Consider the following 23,535-nt stretch of genomic DNA (forward strand, 5'->3'; position numbering starts at 1 on the left):
TGTTTACCACCGGCCCAGGTACAACTTTATGCGATATCCAAACAAAATAAAATGGAGCTTGTCCTTGGGCGTTCCCGTTGTGCCAAAGCAATCAAACGCCTGAAACGCCAATAAAGTTGTCTACGACGGGATCGGCTTGCTCCATTTGCAAAACGGGCACAAAAAACAAAAACACGAACTATAAAAGCAAAAGCTATTACATTTAATTTAATAACACACGCCAAGAATGACCACCAGCCGACGGATCGACGGAACACCCGTGCGTCGACCGCTGTGAGACTGACGCTATTGACGGTGGCGAACAAAATATTGGATCATTTCAAAACATTTGGAATCGATTTGCTATTCTGCGCTGCGCTGAGGACGAGCATCGTAAAATACTGTTCCATAAATTGTTCACAAACACCTCGCAAACCTCGACCCTGGCCCCGGAAAAGTGAGTCACGTTAACGACGTTCTAGGCAGGCACCTGAGCGCGCTCGCTTGGCAACACTTGTTCGACCCATTGCGACCCATTGTGCTGCCGGTGCGCTACTGCTTAACCGGAATAATTATTGCCAACTTTGTGCAGATGCTATTTATTGCGGGCGCAACGGAACATTGTACCCGCCCGATGACGACGACGACGTCGACTACATCTTGTATCGAAGCGTTGGGCGTTGTAAAATAAATAAGAATGCAAACGGCATACACTGCAACACGCAACGGTTCGACGAACGGGGCAGATACGGGCAGCAGCATTGTCAATACGCGGTTGCTGATAAATATGGAAAATGGAATTACTGTAATGAGCGATAATGTTTTATCAACACGATTTATTTGGTTTTTTTTTGAGTCCGTGCAATGCTCATAAATATTTCATTAAAACTTATGAGCATCAGTTTCACCTTAACATGTTTTTATTCTGTTATTAAAATGTGTCGCAAAGCGCAAAATGCACCGATATGTTTCGGAAATGTGCTATAAAGCATACGGTTCCGTGCCATAAACAAACGGCCAAGTATGATTGATGGTACTAAGAATCATGGGGTGGGTCAACAACAACCCGCTTGAAACCTCCGGCTCGCAATGCAGGTTAGATGAGCGCACTCAAAAAGGAACACAAAATAAAGCAAAACGACTAAAAAAAAATCCGTACCGGTTCCGGTAATTATGGCGGTCTGTGTGTGTGTGTGTCATGTGCATAAAATTAAATCTTTTGCCCCATCCCTTTATGACATCGTAAAAAAAATACAAGCCACAGAAGAAGAAGGAGCAAGAACAAAAAATCGCACGCGGACGAACGAAGCTGTCTTGTCGTTGGTGTGCACACAGCAGCACTGCTGACGGTATCGAGGGATCGATAAGCCCACATAAGGGCTCGGTCGTTCTTGGTGGTCTCGTTTGTTACGTTTAGCGTTAGCCGATAGTGCTCCGTTTCACAAAGTATAAGGGTTGGAGCATCGGGCAAGCAAGGAAGTAGGCAATCAATCACGCGCGCCATTTTCCTCCGCCAACGGGAAAAAACGCGAACCGATCAGCACAAACACGTCCATTTTTCGTTCATATTTTTATCATACCGATACCGATGGTGCTTGGTGATGGTGATGGGTACACACACACACACACACAGTGGGAATACGTACAAACGGAATAAAAATTATGAGACAATTTTTAATTAAAAAGAATTGTTATGTTGTGACAATAATTGTACCTATTCTCCATACTACAAATTATTCAATATTGATTTATTTTATTTTCCCCCGCAAATCATTATTCAAATCCCACTGTGCAGTTGGCAGTAGGCAAAAGGGCATGCAATTTTCCATTCACGATCGCTTTTCCACGATGAGTGACGGTTGGACGCTGATGAAAAGTACAAAATAAATAGAGTAAAAAAAAAGACCGATCGTTGAGGGAGGCAGCGGTACCGTTCATTCGTTCGTTCATGAATATTCAGCAAACTTTCCATGGGACACAAGTAGCACTCACAAAAGCAATAGCACCCACTACTTGTCCCCCCCCTAGACCCACCCAGATAAGGTGTAACACAGTGGCTTGTATAAGAGAAGCATCGGGAGTGCCTCATCCATCATATTCTTTTAAAGGCATTACACCATCACGGTTTCGTTTGAAAATAATAATAACAGATGCAAAGAAACGACATTTTCACCCTTTTCTAGTTTCGGTGTAGCATTGGAAAAATTCCCTAACCAACATTGTTTTTATGGAAAATCTTTTAGACAAAAATAATACTATTTTTCTAATACTTTGTACTAAAATATGATAAACATATTCTAACTGTTCCGCTGTTTCATAAAGCCCATCTTTGAACCATTTTTAAATTCATTAGTCAACTGTCACATGGCGTGTTCAACCCATACACACACACACCAAGAGCCACAGCAACATATGATGAATGATTTTCACTTCTGTCGACTCCTCGATTTGACCTTCGTTTCTTCTTCATGTTTAGCGTTATTTTTGCTTACGTTTTTGGAGGTTAACCATTGCCTATGTTGCTCTGCCAGTTTCTTTTCTTTTTTCCCGCCACCAGCATGATCATCATCATCGCTTATATAAAAAAGCCAAACTAACAATGAAAGTTCCAGACACGCAGGTGTGACGCGCAGTTTTTCGCGCGCGTTTTTCCCCGTGTTCATTCAAAAATTAAACCATATAATCAGCAGCTCATCATCATTATCATCAGGTTCCATTCTATCCACTCGCTCCTTCCTAACGACAACCGTGTGTGTGTGTGTCTGTTGTTTTTCTTTTACAAAATCATAATTGAAAAAAAGTCGCGTCACACAACGGAGGATGCGGCTTTCACTTTTTGACACTTTATTTTAAGGCTCAAGCTTTTCGTGTTTGGTGCGAAAAGCGTTAAATGTGTATCTATCAAACACACATTCCTCTCACACTCCCCGATGTGATGACCAGCATCGGCTTTTTAGCCGGCAGCTATTGTTCATGCGCGTAAAAGGAGGTCGGTCACCGAAAAAAAGGCCGTAAAAAAGGCTCACACACACACACACACACAACAACAAAGCCGGTGTTGATGATAGAATGGAACGGAGAAACAATGGTGAGATAAAATCCATTTAGATCTTTTCTTTCTGGGAATGGAGGACGATGCTCCATTCAAAAGAGCAAAAGGAAAGGAATGCTGCGTGCTTAGGCTTCAGGGTTGGAGCATAAGAAGAAGTCAATTTGTGTTGTTTTTGGTTGAAAGAAACCCCCGCTGATGCAGATAATTTTGAATGTGATTTTGACAGTTCCGACTTGTCTATAGAAACATTTTTTGAAACCTTCATCTGCTTCTCAATACTGTGGCGCTGTTTTAGACATGTGGACTCCCCCCTGTATCATGTAGTCAGGCTGAATATTTGAGGTCTTATTTTCCATCCATACTTGCTACACCATCCTATGAATTTTCTGTTGAATATTACAGGATTGAAGTCTTTTCCCATGCTCAACTGTTTGGCAGCATTAGGGCTCTGAAGTTCAGCATCGATCCGAGACAGAGAAATGTACAGTTGGGACACGCGCCACGACACTTACCTAAAATGAGAATGAAAAATAAAACAAAATGTAAGTAAAAGCATGTCCGAGACAAAGACAAGAGACGTTCTACGATATTTGATACGTTTGAACTTTAAATAAATAAATTTTCTAGAACCAGCTATTTCCGCCAGTCCGTTATCCCGCAGCAACCCAACCGGTTCTGTTAGGTGGGATGCCCAAAAACTACCTCCCAAAACATTTAGCCTGAAACTGGGCTACGATCAAAGGGGACAGGAACCGGATAACCACACCAGAACAACAACCAAAAACGGGGCGGAAATTGTAAAACGATCCACTTCCCACAACGGTGTTGCGGTGCACTGATCAACGTTCGATCATCGCGCGGCATTAAAAGCATTGCGACAAATCGATCCTCTCTGCAGACAGTTTTTGCTCTTCTTTTTGATGACGGTCGGCATACAGGAACTACTCTAACGCTCTATAGACACATCAACATCAGCTGATCCGGCGCCCGATCCAATGCGATTGTGTGTGACGGCAAATCAAACAATTACCAACGATCGATAATTGGTGCAATCAACGACAGTCGTGCGCTATAATACTGCAACGCATGTTAACCCTTCGTGGCACAAGGCACCACACACTCGTTTGCAAGAAAAAAGCACACACGCGCTTTCCACCAGACAAATTGTGTTTTCGTTAGTTACAGTGAAGCATTATAAAATCCACATGATTAATGTACGCGTACGTGTGTGTGTGTGTGGTGCCGTTTCGACAAGAAAGAAATTCAGGATTCATGGTCAAAATGGAATCGATTACTAACGAGCGACCGAGCGTACTCCCATCATCCCGAGAATGATTTCCACATATTTCATCAGAATCATCTCACCGCTTCCTGCCACAAAACGCCACTGGGCCGCCCTTCGAAGCACCCACCCCACCCTTTGCTTAATTCATCTAACCCAGTTACGGAAACGGGGCGCAACGAGAAGCGCGTGGGGCAACGCGAACCGAACAGGGTGAGCTTGCTGCAGAAGGGTATAAATTGCAGCTTCATTAAATTTACAGTTAGCATGTAATTACGCCAATTAAGCGCAAGCCGTACTTTTTTCGAAATTTGTGCCATTTAACGTAGGAAAATCGATGGCAGAAGAAACGGGGCGAGGATTACACACACACACTGGGGAGGGAGGGGGCACTGCCGTGGCAGCAGTTCGGAAAATGGCGGGGGATTAATAAAACAAGAAGTGAAGTGTGCTGGTTCGCTGAGGTAAACTGTTTGCCACCAGTATCGATGATGTTAAATTTCACTTTAAACTGTCTACACTTATCGGTTGAGTTCTTATTCTGGTTGACGTTGGCGGGTTCGCGATTGACACACTTCGGCAGTACACAATGAGAGTGTTAAACAGCGTACAAGTGACGGCAACAAGTATGAGAGCTCTGGGTGACTTTTTCTTATAAGTAGACTCTGCCGCAAGCGGTTAAATTTATTTCATTAAAATCTCCTTTCATTTTAATTAAACCCGCGCTGCTTCCCTGATGTACAACAAAACACACGCTTTATTATCCCAACAAATCTCCCTTGATTTTTAACAACAGCTACTACAAAAAAGCTTTACAATTAGTTATTCAAACCCATTACATTTTAACTATCATTTATTTCTTCCCCCGAAAGGGTCGTAAACTTATTTTCCTGCCAAAAACGGCCAACTATTATTAACATACAAATGGCGCGTGGTGCTCGCGCGCAACTAAAACTCTGCGAAAAACCGTGGAGGAAAAACCAGCACAAAAAAAACACACAAGCTAAATTAAAAGTAATTCCCAATGATCATGTTTGCGCTAAGGCCAGTTTGGCTATTTTCTACCGCTCCAAAGGTCCCAACGCTGCCCATCAAAAAGCTGCTATAGCTATCCGGAAGTTATACTCGTGTGCACACGTGAGTGAGTGGAGAGTTTAAAATTAACTCCCGGCTGGGGAGTTTGGTTTTTTTTCGGTTTTGTTTTATTGTTGGCACCACAGTTTTTCTACTTCAGGAAAGCAATTTCAAGCACCTTTAGCTCTGTTTAATGTTTCCGCTTTTGCTTTTGCTATCTTTTCGCCTTCAGACACTCGCGCACACACACATAAAAGGAACTCTACATGTATCGGAAAAAGGGAAAATTGACGCAAAAAAAAAGAAACAAAAACGCACCCTATTGAACTTTTAACCCCGTTTCGAGGCTGTAATTATGTCGGTTGCTCGCGAAAAATCACAACTCCTCACCGTCAGCCAAAGAAAATGGGTGCAAAAATCGGTTCGAAAAGGCGCATACACGATGATAACGATCATAATCAGTAGATAATGAAGTTGGCACCAAAAAAAAAAACAGGGTGAAGAGAAAACTGCCTTCCGATCAGTCCCTTTTTTCTTCCAGCTTTTCTGGCCGAGGATTTTCGTTACCAACACTTCGAGTGCCCGGGTCTGGAGTGTTCACCTCCTGCGCAGCTACACAAGGTCAAAGATATTAGCGAGGTGATTTGGGTTACATTTTAATCTATATTTAAATTTAAACCCTTAATTTTATTGCCCCCATCCATTAGAACTAATGGCACAACACAAGCGTATCGAAGGCACGGACATGGGGATTTAGTGTTTTGGTTGGATGTGATGTTTAGGAAAACATTCCCCCCCCCCCCCCCCCAGTTCCTTGAAGTTGGATTGGATTGTTTTCAATTCCACGGACGCTTCTGCTGCGCGCGCCGGCTAGCAATAGAAATGACCTTCAGTGCTAAACGTTGACACAGAACATCAATAACACGTCTCGCTTCTATTAGTAAAAATGCACTTAAAAAAAATCATTGGCATAAAGAGAGCGAGTTTAAGCCCTCCGAATGCGGTTGTTAGGAAAAATTCTTAAATCACCTTCACAGACGTGAGAAAACAGAAACGCTCTTACTCCGCCAATTTCCCCTTCTCATTTCCCGTTCGCTTGACATTTCCGTATTTTCTTGGAAATTCAAGCAAACGAGCAAAACTTGACGCAAAGCACCGAAACGAGTAATTGGATCGTAACGGGGAAGAACACTAAAACGCTCCAGCTGTGTGTTTCGCTTCGAAATCACGCCTGGAAACCACGTGCCGAAACGTGGCAACCAACGGTGTGGCGACCGGGCGCAATGACTAATCCGAACTCGATCCGGGCGCGTAAACAAATCAATCATAGTGACACTTAGTAGCCGCGCGCGCACGCACGTGTAACTTAACCGCTGGCTGTCTCTTGTTCCACAGTAGAATCGGGCATTAATTTCATCACTTAATCTGTCTCCAGTTTTGGGACACTACTTCAGTGTGCCACGGTGGGGAGTGCGAAATTAATTCGCTTCGTGGCTCGAAACTCCCTCCTCCCAAAAGAAAAACCATTCCTAATTTGATTGCCTACCACGTGGAGCAGTTAAAACAGCTGTTAAGGAGAAACTTCCAAAAAAACGCACATAAAATAGCCATTGAAGCGTAACATCAAGATCAATGAAAATTGGTCTCTTGCACAAACTGCCAACGCAACAGCTCAAAGCAGTGATGAAAGCAAACGAACTTGGGCGTGATGAAAATGAATAGTCAAATACTCTCTGTCTACGTGCATTCGCCCTCACACCCGATCTAATCCCCCGTGTGCTCAGGGCTAGTGGGGTCACTTTTACTTCTTTGGCTGTATAACATTTCATCGACTTCATCTGGAGATATCGTGTGCCTGCCTGGCGCCCCGCCTGTGGCAAATATCCCGGAGCTACGTCTTAATTGTTTGTGCCTGGGAGTGGTTAAGACATAGGCGTATGTGCAGCGCCACGCGAGAGTATCGGCAGGAACCGACAAAACGTGAAGGCATACCTAACTGACATGCGTTTATCATCGTGTCCACAGTCCACACCTCCGTTTCTACGACACTTGCCTACCACCAGGTAAGTCAAGTCTTTAACGTGGAAGCAACCTTGACATTAGAATCAGGTTAGCAGTGATACGTTGCAGCGTTTCGTCGTGTCGAGTGAGTGTCGTGTGCGGAGAACTACAGCCTGCAAACCAGTATCAATTACCAGCCACAGTTTGATGCCAACGGGACAACCAGGGAAGGTGGAGCGTCCAGCGTGTGTGCGCGTGTGTTCTAGAGAAGGAAGCAAACCCCCAACACAACCCCGAAGACCGGCGTGAAACGTGAAGATGAAGGCAGCACCGAAAGACAAGAGCGACGAAACTATGACCGCGTGTTGATCGAGTTACCTTGGTCGTTTGAAACTAGTTTGAATACACCAGACTGTGCTGCTCAGGTGAAAGATCTCCTTCGGTGGAAGGAATCGGTGAAGGACGCCCCCTATTGCGCTCTCAACTCTTCTTTCTTGACGATTTGACGATGGGGTGACCTGTCAACAGAACATGTGCTACTTCAACGCCAAGAACAACATTCTCCATGCTGTCGGGTTGTCAGTGCCAAAAAATACAACCATCGGGACCGAAGTTCCTCCAACCTCTACGTACGAATGCTAGAAATTTCGTTTGACAGCCGAGTAACAGCAGCTCGATGGATATTTTTTTGTGAGCTGCTGAAAGGTTGCTCACTACTACCTACCAACCGCTCCACTGCTAGTAGTATAGCTTTTTTTCTTTCACCGCTGCAGTTTCCCTACCGCACCGGCAGTTACATGTGTGCGAGTAGGTCAAATAACGACCAATTCAGACGAGACGACGATATGATGGGTTTCGCACCATCCTACATGATGCCGAGGTTGCTCCGTGTGTCGCGGTCACTAGGCAAGTAGTAAAACCGACCGATTGCAACATCACGGACGCTATCAGCTTTCGGCTCGCTGCTGCCGCTACGGCGACAACGGACGACGAGATGAGATGCGAACAACCGGCGCGTGCAACGGGCACAGCAGAGGCGGCCAAGCATGCAACCATCGCCTCATCATCATCATCATCATCATCGTCGTCATCATCACCGTTACCATCAGCTGTGGGCCTAAATTAAGCTCAAGTCAAACCGGTCAGCTGTCAGTGCGATAGAGCGAAGTGGTGTGCGGTGTACATGTGAGTGCACGACACATCACCTCAGCTCACCTCTCAACTGGCGGGTGAAGAAAATGACAGCTTGAATAATGTCAGCCGGTAGTCGGGTGACACAGGTTGGTTTGGGCCCACAAAAGGAAGCTAGACGGAGCACACACTAATTTTTGTTCAGTTGTTTCGTGGTGTACTATCAGTATTATCTAGGTCCCAAGGAAAAGGAAAAACGAGGTCAGTTCAAACGGTAAGCGAGTAACGCACCGCGTCCGATTCTGAGCACAAATCTTGGTTGGACCAGCCTTAGATAGCCAATTCCAGTGCCTCACTTTCCATCGTCTTGCGTCATGCAAAAAGCTCTCGCAAACTAGTCTGCACACCCGTGAAACGAATTTTGCAGTTCCTTGGCAACGACAAACGACAATTATCGAAACACCCCCAGGAACACCGAGCGCTGCTCCTGCTGCTCCCCCCTTCACCAACCAGGCAGGCGAATTTCAGGGTCGGCCACGTATTCCCTTGAACTAATAGTGTGCCCAAGAGATTCGGCGTCACTTACATCAGCAGGCACTACAACTTCACCAGTCACTAGGCGCACAGCCGGAGTGGGTGTCTAATCGTACGACAAACAGCGAATGCAAAACACTGGAGCCAGTGGTTTGCCCCGCGACGCGTGGTGTGGGTGGCGATGTATCTCCTCTGTTGGAATTGCTGGTTGTGCAGCAACAATCGTGGATAAATCAACTTTTGGTCCTAGCGGGGATGGTGCGCCGAAGCCTACGCTAGCGTCGTATCGCTCCTTCTCTATCCATTGGAAAACCTTGGTACGATGATGACATTTTCATCATCAAGCAGTTTATCTAATGCTCCCTTTACATCGCTACAGGATTTTGTTTGCTGTTGATCACCTTCGGTTGTCGCCAGAGATAAACTACTACTGCATCAGCTAGCAGCTAGTGAAGTGCTTCGACTTTTGACAGACATTATCTGCTCATTGTAAATGGATTTCTATGCACTTCGACTGAGCCGGTAACAACAGTAGATGATTTCGAGCTATTAATCATCCTTACACATTATTAAGACACGTCACTCTTATCATCACTAGCAAAAATGGAGCAATCTCTCCGACTTCTTTAAAGCCCCCGGTGAAAGTATGCAATCTTCGTTAGCAAAAAGCACGTGTCCTTGAAGCTGCTAACAGCTACATTGAGCATCTCTTCCAGTTTGTGATGTTCAACCAGTCGCAGGAACACCTTCTCTTTGAAGCTTCAGTTGATTTATTCACACTCGAGAAATTTATTCACGTCTCAATCATCCCTTTTGAATTTACGCACAGATGAGCCCACGCTTACATGGGCGAATGGATGGAAGTCGTGATGAGCCGGCTTCAGCATCAGGAGGGTGCTCCTCCATCCACCGGAGACTTTAATGTTTTACAGTTCGAAAGCAGTTATTCACTTGACATTTAAACAAATTTAAATGATAAAGGTGAATCATTTACGATCGACAAGTAGTGTTGATGCACAAAGTACCTGGGGAGCTTCAGGCGGACAAGCTTCGTTCGCCAACACATCCGAGTGACCTGTTGAGCCAAAAAAATTGGGCCAGAAAAATTGGAAGCCTTCCTCCGTCGGTTTAGTTTTGAAAAAATACAATTCTCTGGAAAAACTGTTTCCTCCCCGCTCATCTTACACTCGTGTGTGGAAAGAGCTTCGTTTCGGAACAATGGAATGACTGACGGTTTGGGGGTAAATATTTGATCCTCGCAATCTTCCCGCAATGTTGTGCGCGCTGTCTTTCAGCACCAAAAGCCAGCGGGCTTTCCCATCATCACCGCCAGCCCGTTCAACAGCTTCCAGCACCCGGCAGCATGCTTTCCCAGCCGTAAGGAAAAGGGACCTTGAAAGATTAATCCAAAAATTTGTTGCACTCTGTCGTCTTTCACTCGTCTGCTATCTTACGCCCCTGCCAGCGCTTTTTGGAAGGTATTGAGTCACAAAGAATTTGGTATTTACATTTTCTTTTCCTGTGTGCTTTTTTTCTCTCTCCCCTGGGCATCCTCTTGAACGTCACCTTCCTGGTCACCTGGTTCGGAAGACGCTCACATCCTCACCTTCGCTCACAACAGGTAGGCGGCGGGAAGCGGATGCACCAATATTTGCACAGCATCCGTTTGCTTTTGAGGATGTTCTTGGAAGCATCCCTAACCACACTTTCTTCCCAGGCACCCCCCATCGAGAAGGGCCTTTTACATTGTAAAGGCGGTCGTCTTCCGCCCTTCGCTTACATCATATTCCAACATTCTGGCAAGTTTTTTTAACCCACCAGGATTATTTCGATACATTCCCTTTCTTCGCCCTCTTCGTTCGAGGGCTTTTGCAAAATGGCCGACAAAAGCAAGGGATCGCGCGCGACAGTGATGACGCTCGCTACATCACGACTGGTGTGCCCCGGCCTTTCACGTTTGTTTATTGCAAGGATGATGTTGTATTTTTTTAAACGTTGCAGAAGAAACCGGAATTGTGAAGAAGCATATCAATATGTTGTCCCTTCTCGCAAAAAAAGGGGTTTTACTGGAAGGCATTCTTCAAAATTAAAATATTGAAACGCATCATTTTTCCGTATTTGGTTAATATTTTACATGTGGAAAACTTTCCGTGAAACGTGAACCGTATATCTCCGTCCGAAGCAATTATCTTTAGGCGACACCAAATGTTGCTGAAAAACGAGAAAGGAACGTATCTGCTATGATAAAGTAACAAAAGCTCTCGTCTCACCTTAATCTACCATCACTAAGGGATTGATAGCAGCGTACGCTGAAGGCTAAAGGAAGTAGGTTAGAAGCGAACGGGAAACCGCTCCACCGCACCGGAATGACTGTTGCACCAAATAGTTTATGCTTCTTTTGTCCGTTGCAAAAAAAAACCCTTTTTCCAGCGTTTTAACAAACGGTTGGCAAGAAAAACGAATAAAGGCGCGCTTCGTGACCATTTGCGCGTGTGGCACACAATTGGTACCAATCTCCGACACACCGCGGCGACACACCGACGAAAGAAAGTGAAGCGCGTGCGGTCAAATCATAACAATAGCTTCCGTCGGCCGGGGTTGGAAAAACAACGGCATGACCTTTAAGCAGAAACCTTAAGGGTTGTGTGTGTGTGTGTCCAAAGAAGCTAACGTTGCCATTTCCTTCAACATCGACAACTTGCACACCGCACGGCAACAGGTTGCGCACACATGGGACGCGCAGCGTTATGCAAACGACTCGCAGGGGAAACACGAGGTTCACGTAACCCCACTATAACCGCAATGGCCGTGCAGAAAAATGGTACCGAGAGGCGAGCTTTCTAACCATGAATCATAATGCAAATTTTCCCATTATCCCGCAGCTGGGAAGGGAAGAAAGGGCTGACCAGCGGGGGAGAGGTTTGCGGTGTCAGATGCATTTCTCCCGGAACCGGATTGCATTAAGATCCAGCCAAGGACATCGTACAATTGCGAATTCATTAGTTTGCTGACGCAAAGTCGTCATTACAAATGGCGTTCTTCACGGTGCAATTTTATTGAAGTGGGTCTTGAAGCAACTGTGACACTCTCAAGAATATGGCGACCCCTTCCCAGAGTCACACTGCGGCTAATGAATTTTAATAATATTATTGTTAAAACAAAAATTGCCCACAAAAGCTGAAGCTGTGCTGAACAATAACGCCGCCAACTGTCATCTACTGCCCCATGGCTGGTTGCGTTTTAAATTCCTTTACGATGAATATGGTTTGTGTTATCTGGAGGCAGAGCGTTGTCTCCGCTCCGTGCTCATCGACCGCGACACAGCTTTCATTCTTCAAACGCCACGCGCCACGGAACAATCGTACGTGCACCGGGTGGAGAAGACAAAGACATTTTCCCTTTACTACACCAGCCATAGATCGCCTCTCAGGCAGAACGCAATCACGGCGGTTCCAGCTGAGGCTGGCGATATGGTGCACGCGTTCTTCCTCTCCCGTGCGGCCGATGCAGCGCGCCAAACCCGGGAAGTGGTTCGGTTGGTAAACAAAACAATTAACCTTCACAGAGGCGCGCTTTGCCACACTCGGTGTATCCCGCGGTGTGTGTATTATAATGCCTTCTACGCGTCCACAAAGCGTCACCGCGTGCCAATTGTGGGCACTTTCTAGCAGAGCGACCCGTTGTCTGCGGTCTCATCAGCGCTTCGATCGGAACGAAAGGAACCAAAGCGCCGCTAATGCTGTAAGCCGGTATTGTAATAAACTAATCCCAACATCGATTGTCTCCCGATGCCATGGCACGTTTAGCCTCGCTCCCAATAGCAAAAGTTGGCGACCATGCTCCATCTTACAAAGTAGGTCCCCCTGCAACTCGCTGTCTAGTGTTTGTCTTGCGCTACACGCCCCAGTTTCCGATTCCTTGTTGTGACGGAGTACTCTGCAGGCTCTGAGACAAACTTCACCAGCGAAAAACAATACCGATCTCTCTAGTGCCCGTGCAATACACACGCGGCTGCTCAGTGGCTGGAACAGCGGGTTTTCCGGTTTTTTTTCCCCCGTGATCGTACTGCACCCTGGTCGTATGCGCACCAAATTGCTCACGCGATCACAAATCAGCGAAGCACGTTCGCCCCCACACACACACACACAGAACAGTGGTTCTCTAGAACGAACGAGACGTGATCGTTGCGCACCCGGAACAAGGAGCCTGTGCACTCCCCCCCCCCCCCCCCCCCTCCGGATCAAGTAACTGCATGTGAAAACACATGTGACAGTTTTGTACACGGTCTCTTTAAGCTGATACCTTTAGAAACTGGTCTAGAAGTAGCTACCCTTCGCCCCGCCGTGCTGGAACGGCTCACAAGGCGATAGGGTGTAGTTGTAATTGAAGGTCTCGCTAGAGAACTAGTTCCTGTTCCCGGTAATGCAACGCAACGCAAAGTGCATGCGCTCTGGAACCACCTACTCGGATGAAAATTTTAATCCTATCGCTAGAAGCCATTGTGCAGCGTTGAGAAAGTGTTGCTCCAAAAATAGATTGCCTACGAAAGGACTGCGTCCAACGGGGGTAGTAAAAAGGCTGTTATACACACGCTGGACACTTACCTAAAAGTAGAGGAGAGAGAGAGAGAAAAAGAAAAAATAGAATTAGATCCATGTTGAGAGTCGTTAGATGGTATAGTTTGAGGATATTATACATTCATGAAGGAAATGTAACGTGTCTAAACCTTAACACACGTGCTAAGAAGTGTTTCAGAACCAGCTCGTCATAGACTCCTTAGCACGCAGTATCAATGCTTTCAAAAGGCAATCAAATTTTCATGTCCGTTAAGTTGAAGTTACGCACATAATCTCCAAGTGTCTTTCCAGTCCAAGGTAAGGTGGTCTGTTACCCAGACGTCATTAGTGGTTGATGCTGAAATTGCTATCGATTGATCGATTTGGTCGATTCTCTAAATCATCTTACAGGTAGTGCTGCCTTATATATTGGACATCACCAAAAGTCGCCCCGTAGTCACACGTTACATGTCGGCTTGCAATGGTGCTATTGCGGTTTTGGCTATTGCTACTCTACTCGTCCGTGATTTCGGGACTCAAGCGTCCTGGACAGTGTAAAGAGCCTCCGACGGCTAGAAATTCAATAGTGGAAATGTGCTCCAACGGTAACCGGACCGCCATCGGCACCGAATGGCACCTCTATCCGGTCGATTATCAACCCTACGAACCGTCCGGCAGCCGGACGGATACATTCTTTCGCACCGGCGGCATCAACTGGCGCTGCATAGATCTTGCGGTGCGTTGTACCACCGCGACCCAGCTGCAGCTGACGCTGAGCTGCAGACAGGTGACGGCCGTGTTTACGGTGGATTTGATCAAAACGCATTTTAACTACCGAGACGGTGACCGGTGCTGTGGCATTAAGATAAAGTTGCGCCCGGGCGTAAAGACGCTGAACAACGGCGCGTGTCTCCAACTGCAGCTTGGGTACGAGCTTTGGGGTCACGCATCGCGCGCACTGTTTGTGCAGATGTGTCACAATATAGTGGAAAAGCGCAGCCACGTCAATGGATACTGGTTGTTCGTATCGCAGAACAGTGACACGTCGGAAACGAGACGAACGTTGCAGGCGTTGCTGAAGCATTATCCGTACATGCGCCTGCACAGTTGGACGACTGCACTGGCCAACAAGGACGGGTGTCAGTGTGCGTTCTTTGACAGCTACATCACACGGATGATGCAATGCAATGCGCCGATGTACGATCCGTACCGTGATAATAGCACGGAAGTTGATTCACGCATGGACATGGGATTGCGTTTGGTAGACGTCAAAAGCATACACATTGTCATTCCGAGGAGCGTAGTGTATGTTGTTGAGGGTGTCATAGTGATTCAGGGAATAGTATACTGTGTGTACATCTTGCTGATGCGTGGTAACAGTGTATTTGAGGTGTAAGCTATTTGACTACACTACAGTGTGTGGTGGAGAAAGAGAATAAAAATGATTTTACTACTGCTATCTCTCGTTACTAGCTTCAAGGAGCAGGAGCTGCTTCTCCAACCATCCTAACAAGTCTCAGCCAGTTTGGAACTTAAGCTCTCAAGTTAACTCCTACTGTTACAATTTCGCAGTGCACGGAAGGTAACATATTTCATCGTTCTCATTTTCATGGGAACAGTATGCTAGACAATACGAAAGAAAATGGATCCCATGTCTAATTCTTCAGGACGTTTGCCTTCCTTCCTTCATACGAATTCCCAATGGGCTATTTTTGCAACACGCCACTCCACAGCGGACAGGCTTCGGGGAAGAAAAAAAAAAAGCATTCCCCCATAACAACAACAAACACCAGTACAGCGGATCCGAAATGCTTTACTTTCCCATCAGCACCATCATCATCATCATCATCATCGATCGGGTGCAAAAGAATCGATTCTTACACAGCAATGGCGAAACTGCTTCGTCAGCAAAATGGGGTTTGTTTCGATACATTCCCAGGGTCGGAATGGGGCTTTTCGCTGCTGCTTCATTATGATCGTGGTTGTGGCGCAGTTCTTGCGTCATGAGAGACTTACTTCGTCGAAGGCCTGGCAGATCATCCGTCGGCCATTCAACAGCGGTTCATGCACTCGCCTGAGTATCCAATATTAATCGTTCTTTAATCAGAATCAGACTCTTTTTATGATGTGCCTCAATAGTAAGAGAACCTGAGATATGCATATAAAACTGCTTTCTAGTCAAATTAAATGGTGGAAAATGCTTAATTATGCTTCAAAACAGTAACAGGCTTGTTCATAAACCTAAAAGAAACAATAAGTCATAGCTCATTGTATAAATGTTTAAATCATTTTTCCCCAACAACAACAAAAAATCACAATTGTTATGAATCGAATCAGAAAACATGTTTCAGCAACGAGTGAATCGGAATTCGTCTTGCGCACCGAAAAAGTATGTAAGCATTACTATCCCATTTGTCAGCGGTCGGAGCGCATTCAGCTCGTCTCTTTGATGTCTCCACACCGGTAACAGGAACCGTTCCAGCCCTTCTGATTCCCCTCTCTTTCCCCCAGAAGACACAAGATCCGGGAAAATAAACTGGGAAAATTCAGCTCATTTGCTTTTCCGCAGTGCGCACACCAACGTCTAGTGCCACTGTATGAGCAGCTGCCGATCTACCGATGCGTTTCATTAAAACAACAGAAAGCAGTGGACAGCGGCAATGAGGACCGAACAACGAAAACAACGAAAAAAACAAACGGGGACGCTCAAAGTCGCCCCCTCCCCAGGAGAAGGTGGATGTGACGGTGGAAAATGACATTACGATGATGCGCCACGGTCCAACCGCCATCGCCACCCAGACAGACTCGGCAGCTGCCCGGCTAGCTTAGCTGGAAGGAAAGAGATTATCGAGTGCACGGCACGATCAGCAAACAGGCGAAAAGTCTCTCAACCGTAAAGCGCTTCCCACAGCAAGCAGCGGCGGATGGAAAATCTTTTTTCTTTTCAATTTGTGCAGCTCGTGGAGAAAGTTTAACGGTTTGGAGGCGGAACGCTAGCTTAAACTTTAGCGCTTTCGGTAGGTAATGTGGATTGATTCGAGACATTTATTCTGGTCTGTTGTTGTTGCTGGACAGCAAGCAAATATTTTACATGCAACGGAAGGTGGTTGGAAAAGCAAAAACTAAAATCCTTAACAAATCAGCAAAGAGGATTTATTCTATCGTTCACAGATGAAGGGGGCCGTCTTCACCTGAGATGCATAAAAGCTGGAATCATTCAGGTGGAAGAATGTAGATCGTGGGATGATGTTAATCGTCCAAGCTGGAAGGATCGAGAGAAAAACCCATCCTCCCCCCCTCGAGGAGAATGCGCTTTAATCTACCACAGCGTGGAAAATTATCTTTTTTACCCTTGGCATATTGGCCACACAGGCAAGAAATATAAGTTGGAGCACGGAAAACCAGGTAGCGAAATAGGAATAAACCTCATTGCTGGAATGAGGTATATAGGATCCTCTGTTAATTCGTACAGTATATGAACATTTAGCACAATTTGTTGAGACGATTCATGAACATTAGATCAGCAGAAACTGAGAATGAGATTCCAAAACGTTCCAGGTTTGCTGGAACAGAATGCCCCCGTATACTTACGCTACTAAACCGCCGAGAAATGCGACTGGACCACCGCCGATCAGCCGGATCTTCCTGTGGCAGGAATCGAACAGCGAGGGCCGGGCGTGGGGCGGCGACGAGGCATGACTGTGCAGCCCCACCACGCCCCCACCGCCCGCTCCCGGACCGTGCCCGATCAGATGTGCCGGTGAGCGAAGCATCGCCTTCAAACGTTCGCGCAACTTGCTCAACCGGAAGAGCGTATCCTCCAGCGTTGTCGTCCTTGCCCCTTTATCGCCACCGTTCACCCCCTTCTCCACCCGGGGCACTCACACCACCACCACCACCACCGAGAGCAAAGGATAGGATAAAAAAAACGGCGTGGAAAGCGAAAGGAAGAGCGATTCCCACTTGGGACTTACGACGACGGACGAGCACTCGCCAAATGCGTCACACTAGAGCGTTTGAGGGTAAACTTTCTGCCTTTTTTTTTCTTCTTATGCCATACAAAAACTTTTGCCTTCCGCAAATCTGTCTCGCGTAAGATCAAACCACAGTCGGGGCGGGGGATGTATATTAAAACACAAAAAACGCAAATACTACGTCGAACACCGACAACAAACAGCAAAGAACCAACACATATCCTCACACCACGCAGTTGGCCGGCAGCGTCTGCCTGCTGCTGCTGCTGCTGCTGCTGCTCCGGATCATCTCGCGACTGGTGGCCGGTGGTGATTTCTTTTTCAATTTCTTTGGCTCGCTTTTGCTTATTTTCACCCCACTTTCACTTGATTCAATTGATTCTTTTTCTCTTTGCTTTTTCTTGCACACTCGCGATCACTCACGGAACTGCTGCTGCTGCTGAGGAAGCACCGAGGAGGATGATTGTAAAATTTATCGTGAAGGAAATGAAAAGAACGTACGGAAATTACTTTGCTTTGAAGGTACGTTTGTCTCTTTGTCTTTGATCGTTTCGTTGTTTGGCGTACCCTGCTTGCTTGTGTGTGGTGGCACGTGCGCACACTTTTTTCATTTGGTTTTCCTCATACGTTGCACTCACTTTTCGATTAACTTTTTCTTTCCCCTTTGGTCTTTTCCATTATTATTACGCATTTTAATAACTTATTTTTCACACTTCTACTCTACCAGCTTCCCGTTTTGCTTTGTTTTCGTAGGAAATAAACAAACAGAAGGAGAAAAAGACACCAACCGCACGCAAAAAAGTCATCATCTCCAGCAACCGAGAGTGAAAATAGGATGTAAAACGAACAATTAAAAGCAGCGGGGCGAACGCAAAACAGTGCAGTAACAAACAAACAACAAACACTGGAAAACACACTATCGAAAACTAGCGATACGTTTAGATGGCGTCTGTCTCGCACTTTCCAATTTCCCAGCAGCTGCTGTAGCGAGAGTTTTTTGTTACGATTATTCATAGAAAGAAAATGGTGAATGAAAATCTCGATCTCTGCACGTGGCTCGCTAGAAGTGGCCAGCATCAGAGCAGAGCAGAGAGGCGCTGATCTTCAAACGGCAGGACCGGGGTTCAAATCCCATCCGGACCCGTAGTGAGGGGCTTCACTACCCAACTAGGTGGTATCTTTAAGTCTAGTAAGCCAGAAATGGCAGGCATCACCTAAGAGGTAGTTAGGCCAAAGAAGAAGAAGAAGATAGCACAACCATATCAAGCGCTCGACAGAGTACGCATTATTTACATTCAATGCAGTTTATCGTTTGTTAACTCATTTTTTGGTCATGCTTCAACAGCAAGACCATTGTGTTCGTACCCGGTTGAGAGTATCACTCTGCCGACTCTGCAAGATATGACACACGTCATCAACACTGGTGAAACTCTCTGCAGGTCTAAGTGGATTCTGCGCCGAACCCCTGCGAGAGAGGGCATCATTTCTATAGGCAGAGGTAAGATTTTTTTTACGTCATCTACAACTTGAACTACGCGGGTTGGAGGCGAGATGCAGTCGTTTTTTATCGACCTTGCCTATGCAGACCTTTCCACACAGGAAACACACTTTCGCACTCAGCGGTTTTCTGTGATGTACATTGTTTCCCGCGTTATCGTTCTCTTGCTTCCAGTGTGCTCTCTTTGAAGTTTGACAGCACAGGACACATACTCGGGTGGTCACGACTGGAAACTGGGAACGGGCATTGTAAGTAAGGAAAGAATTTTGTTCCCTTCTATTGCTACCTCACGAAGAAAGAGCGGTTGATCACCGAGCAGTGGATTTAACTGGTGCACTTTTACCTTTCAAAATAAAGACTCTGAGGAGGCAGGCAACAGAAGCAGATGCAGACGTGTGGGAGGGATTTACTTTGGTGGTATTTGTTTTCACTTTCTATTTATTTATTTATTAATTATTACGGACTGATGCCGTATTGTCTGTTTTCACTTTCTAGGTTCTTTTTTTTCGTTTGTGCTTAATCAGTGAGTGCTAGATTTGCTGCTAGCTAAGCCTTCTGGGATTAAGATTTCGTTATTACAGTGTTGCATAAGCTTAATGCAGACACAGCTAAAAGAGGATTTTCAATATTTTCTCACGCATCTGTCATATGTCTGCATATGATCGTGATCTTGGCTTATGTGTCTCTTTTCTTAAGAAGATGTTGTTGCCTTCTTCTCTTTTGCATTTTTGCATCACAAACTCTTACATCCTTGGCTTAATTAACCAGCAGCTAAGAAAAAGAAAATCACCTTCGCCCGTTGAAACACAGTCCCCCCCGGATGGGATTCAAAATCAGTCCCTTCGTGTTAGCAGCAACTGACACTGCTGCCACTATACCACCGACCATCTCATCCAGGTGAAGATTAAACCGCACAAAAGCAATTTCGATTGAATCGTGCACTATAAAGCTTCGTGCTAAATATTAAGTCCTCTAAAAGTTGTTCTAAGCTAAAATATAAGGAGCTAATTAAATTAAAATGATCGCGTCCCTAACATTTGAAATGAAAACACAGATTAAACGAAAGCTAATCCTTCTTGTGCACAACGCACGCTTTATATCCAATCTGTCAACAATCTGCCCGACTGTTGGCGGGTGTGATCGCGGGACAACGTTAGCGCGAGAGATGCTGATGGCCTCTCGGCTCATAATCTGGTCTTAAGAAATCGCTCGAAACAATAGCCCCGATTCATGGCAGCTGGAAACCCGACCACAGCCCAGTCGGGGTTGCTGTTTTGTTAGCTCTTCCAGGCGCACTCTCGGTCGACATTTAAACCGCAAACAACGCCGCCGGTTTCGGGTCGAATGAATGTGGCGCGACAAAGCAAATCCTAACCACAATGTCACACACCACATGCGGCACACCGATGCGGATTGTGGGGGGGGGGGGGGGGGACTTTATGATCGTTACGCTACTTTGCGTAAGTTGGCTTGGCGGGGGGGAGTCGACAAGACTATTGTCAACACACTGGCCAAGATGTACGGTGCCGGTTGCGCATGTACCACCGATTCTTGGCTTTCCGTTGCGTCCAATGTCACGTGCGACGCTTAAATACGACACTTAAAACGCAACCAAATTGAAATGTAACCACTTCCTCGATTTTTGGGATGGGAAGAGCACCACGCACCCGCACCACACACTTTTAACGCAAGAGCGAAGAGAATTGTTTAATTGTGCGTTTTGTGCAGCTGGAAGTTTTGTTTTTTTTCGGAGGTTGTGTTAAGGTTCCAGCGCACGAAAGAATGGAAGTCGTACAAATTGTGCCTGCTCGGGGCGTAAGTCGAAACCGTCTTTCTGACACGCCGTGCTCTGTCAACCGGTCAGCTTTGATGGTGAACAGAACATGGAACAGGGGTGGTCCATTGTTGTTTGCTTGATTGTTAAGTGATAAGATACAATCTCACCTTGGGAATGTGATCGTACGATAAATGGTAGAGAAGCGTAAGAATTGAGAAAGGGAGCTTTACCGTCAGCGATCTGATTTCTTTGACGAGACAAAGCTGACTTGCTACTAAATTGAGGATATATTGAGCTAAAACCCTTTGAAAATATTTAAGCCTAATGTTTATTTACAAACGCAAATCTCCTTCTAATGCACAAATAACTGAATAACTTCCTGATTTAAAAGAAAAACATTTACTCTTCGCTATCCCTCAAACATTTACCACCAACAACACGCGGGCCGAACAGCAAAAATGACAATTGTCCACTTCGACAAATCTATGTGCTTGCCCCGTTTTTAATCATAGCGCACACCACAACCACAACAAACAAAAAACGGTGCAACAAAATTATTTGGAAAGGAAGTGTTTACACAAAACCGTACCCGCGTTTCACAGCGTGAAAAATAAAATAAACCGTGCCTAATTCGATGGGGGGGATCAGTTACGGAACGAAACGACCTAGCCCGCAATGGTATATAGGAAGGAAAGGAAAACATCACCCGTCGTACACTGGGCCGTCGTGTATTTTGCCGTTTTTAAACCCTGCCTTTTTAACCAGTAAATCACCTCGCAGTAGCTGAATGTGGCGCCGCACCACTCGCGCGCCCATTTCAGGGTTCAATTATTGAGAAAATATTTTAGTTACGGTCCAGCAGCGGTTTGGCTTTGGAAAGAAGCGTAGCAAATTCAACCGGCCGATTTGCAATGACAATCAAGAGTGTCGATATTTAGTTTGGTGCCGTAAACCAACAAGCTGTAGTAATGTTTTATTTTCTAGGTCAATATTGGCAAACGCACACTGACAGCCCTCGGCGGTGTTTCGAGGTCATCAGCAAGTCACAGCGATTTGGTGCGGCCGGTGGTACGTTTGTTCCACCGATTTACGGCAAAACAGTGAACCGCGACTAACCCATCCTGACTATTTGCGATGCATGGCGTTAGCGTTTCCAAAAATTGCGGAAGGAAAAATGGAGTGCGAGCAGTCGCCATTTTCGGAACATTGAGGGACTTTCAAAAAAAAAGCTCTTCATCAAAAGCTTTCAGCCAGCGAATCTTCATAGCTTGCACACCATTTACCGATAAATCTAACCCTTCATTCTCGTTGCAACAAATGTTTGATCTGTTCTGAGTGTTTGCAAACAGCTAAATGCAAACAGTGTTGCCGCTCCGAAGATCCACTCCGGAGGCGGCGTTAGCGTGTAATCCTATTTGCTCCACAGCGAGCACACCGTTTCCCCTATCATCCAAGGACAGCACTCCCCAGCAGCAGCAGCGGTGGAACAAATCACTTTATGGAAAATGCGCGTGAATCATCAAACCTGGACCCAGCTTACCACAGCACACCTTGGAAAATTGGACCAGCTGTGGAGCTGCAAATGTTCCCGCGGCTCAGTGGCTGGAAGGCTGCACCAATTTTTTGCCTTACAGCGAACGGGATCCGGGATCCGGGCAGTCGGTCCGATTTCATGGGAACATGATGGGAACACGGATCTCCCATTCCGTGAATTATTGTGGCGTGGAAAATTCGAAGCAATTCAGACACATTTTCCGCGTACATCAAAGAGTGGGAGAGATAGAGTGAGTGAGAGCTAGAGATTTTCAGTGGATAAAAAACGATATGCAATTGCCATTATGTGCCATTTTACAAACAAACAAACAAAAAGACTTCAAATTTGACCTTGCTGGTTATTCTTGAACGTGGTGGTTCGATTCAACGTCATACAAAACACTAGAAGAGCGCAAACGGAGAACAGTCACATCTCATTGTGATTATTGCGGATGTAAGGAGCTCGTGACGTCAGTAACTCCGATTTCTTGATAATGAATGATGATGATGTCCAACATCGATCGGTGCGAGGCACAATTACAAATGTTGATTGCGACCAAAAAAGGGAAGTGCCCGACGGACACAACGAGGAAGTCATTTACGAACCGGACAAAGCGATACGTAGAGCTCTCTCTCTCTCTGCCCACTACTCCATAAGATCACACCCGCAACTACGAGCCAGCAAAACAACAGCAAAAAAAGCAATACTACTCTACGTTACTTACGATCCGTAAAACAAGAAGTAAAAGTGAGAGTAGGTGATTATGGAGTCCCACCTCTACTAGCGGTTGGGACTGGACACTTCGACCGTTGGACCTTTTGGTGAGGGAAGGGCGAAAGCTCTCCTGGAGCGTTGGGCCGGTTGTTTGTCAGTAGATTGGACGGCATAATGGGACCTGGATGGTAGCCCACAAACCGCCAACGGTGAATGATCGCTGTCAAGGAAGTGAAGCAACGAAACCTCCTCACCGGTCGTGCAGACACTATCATGTTCACCGAGCCGTCGCACTGGACATTGTGTCTAGCGTAAGCCAGCCGGAGGACGGTATAGGCAGGGGCCGGCTAAAACAATCGTGCACACAGACGCTGCTGCACAGATCAAACGTCCAGAACGAGATGGAGGCAACGGTGTCTGATTAATTGC

At 46.0% G+C, this 23,535-nt stretch overlaps 1 protein-coding gene and 1 long non-coding RNA gene across 13 annotated transcripts in view; both read right to left on the reverse strand.

Annotated features, from left to right (window-relative positions):
• LOC118503600 (MOB kinase activator-like 2) overlaps positions 1-23,535 on the reverse strand; it is a 92,714-nt gene that overhangs the window by 33,239 nt on the left and 35,940 nt on the right. For 4 of the 12 annotated variants that reach the window (XM_036037058.1, XM_036037057.1, XM_036037054.1 and 1 more), the window contains exon 2: positions 17,201-18,022. The exons of 6 other annotated variants lie outside the window; for them this stretch is intronic. In XM_036037058.1, the coding sequence (XP_035892951.1) occupies positions 17,201-17,382 (182 nt within the window). In that variant the 5' untranslated portion in view covers positions 17,383-18,022. The remainder of the gene's footprint in view (positions 1-17,200; positions 18,023-23,535) is intronic. 2 more of the 12 variants (XM_036037059.1, XM_036037056.1) reach the window with 1 other exon arrangement.
• LOC118503609 lies at positions 3,348-13,586 on the reverse strand. The gene is made up of 2 exons (XR_004905197.1): positions 13,518-13,586; positions 3,348-3,543 (listed from the first exon to the last, which is right to left on the reverse strand). It is a non-coding gene; the product is annotated as an uncharacterized LOC118503609 (long non-coding RNA).

The sequence above is a fragment of the Anopheles stephensi genome, chromosome 2 (genome assembly GCF_013141755.1).
Source record: "Anopheles stephensi strain Indian chromosome 2, UCI_ANSTEP_V1.0, whole genome shotgun sequence".
NCBI lineage: Eukaryota > Metazoa > Arthropoda > Insecta > Diptera > Culicidae > Anopheles > Anopheles stephensi.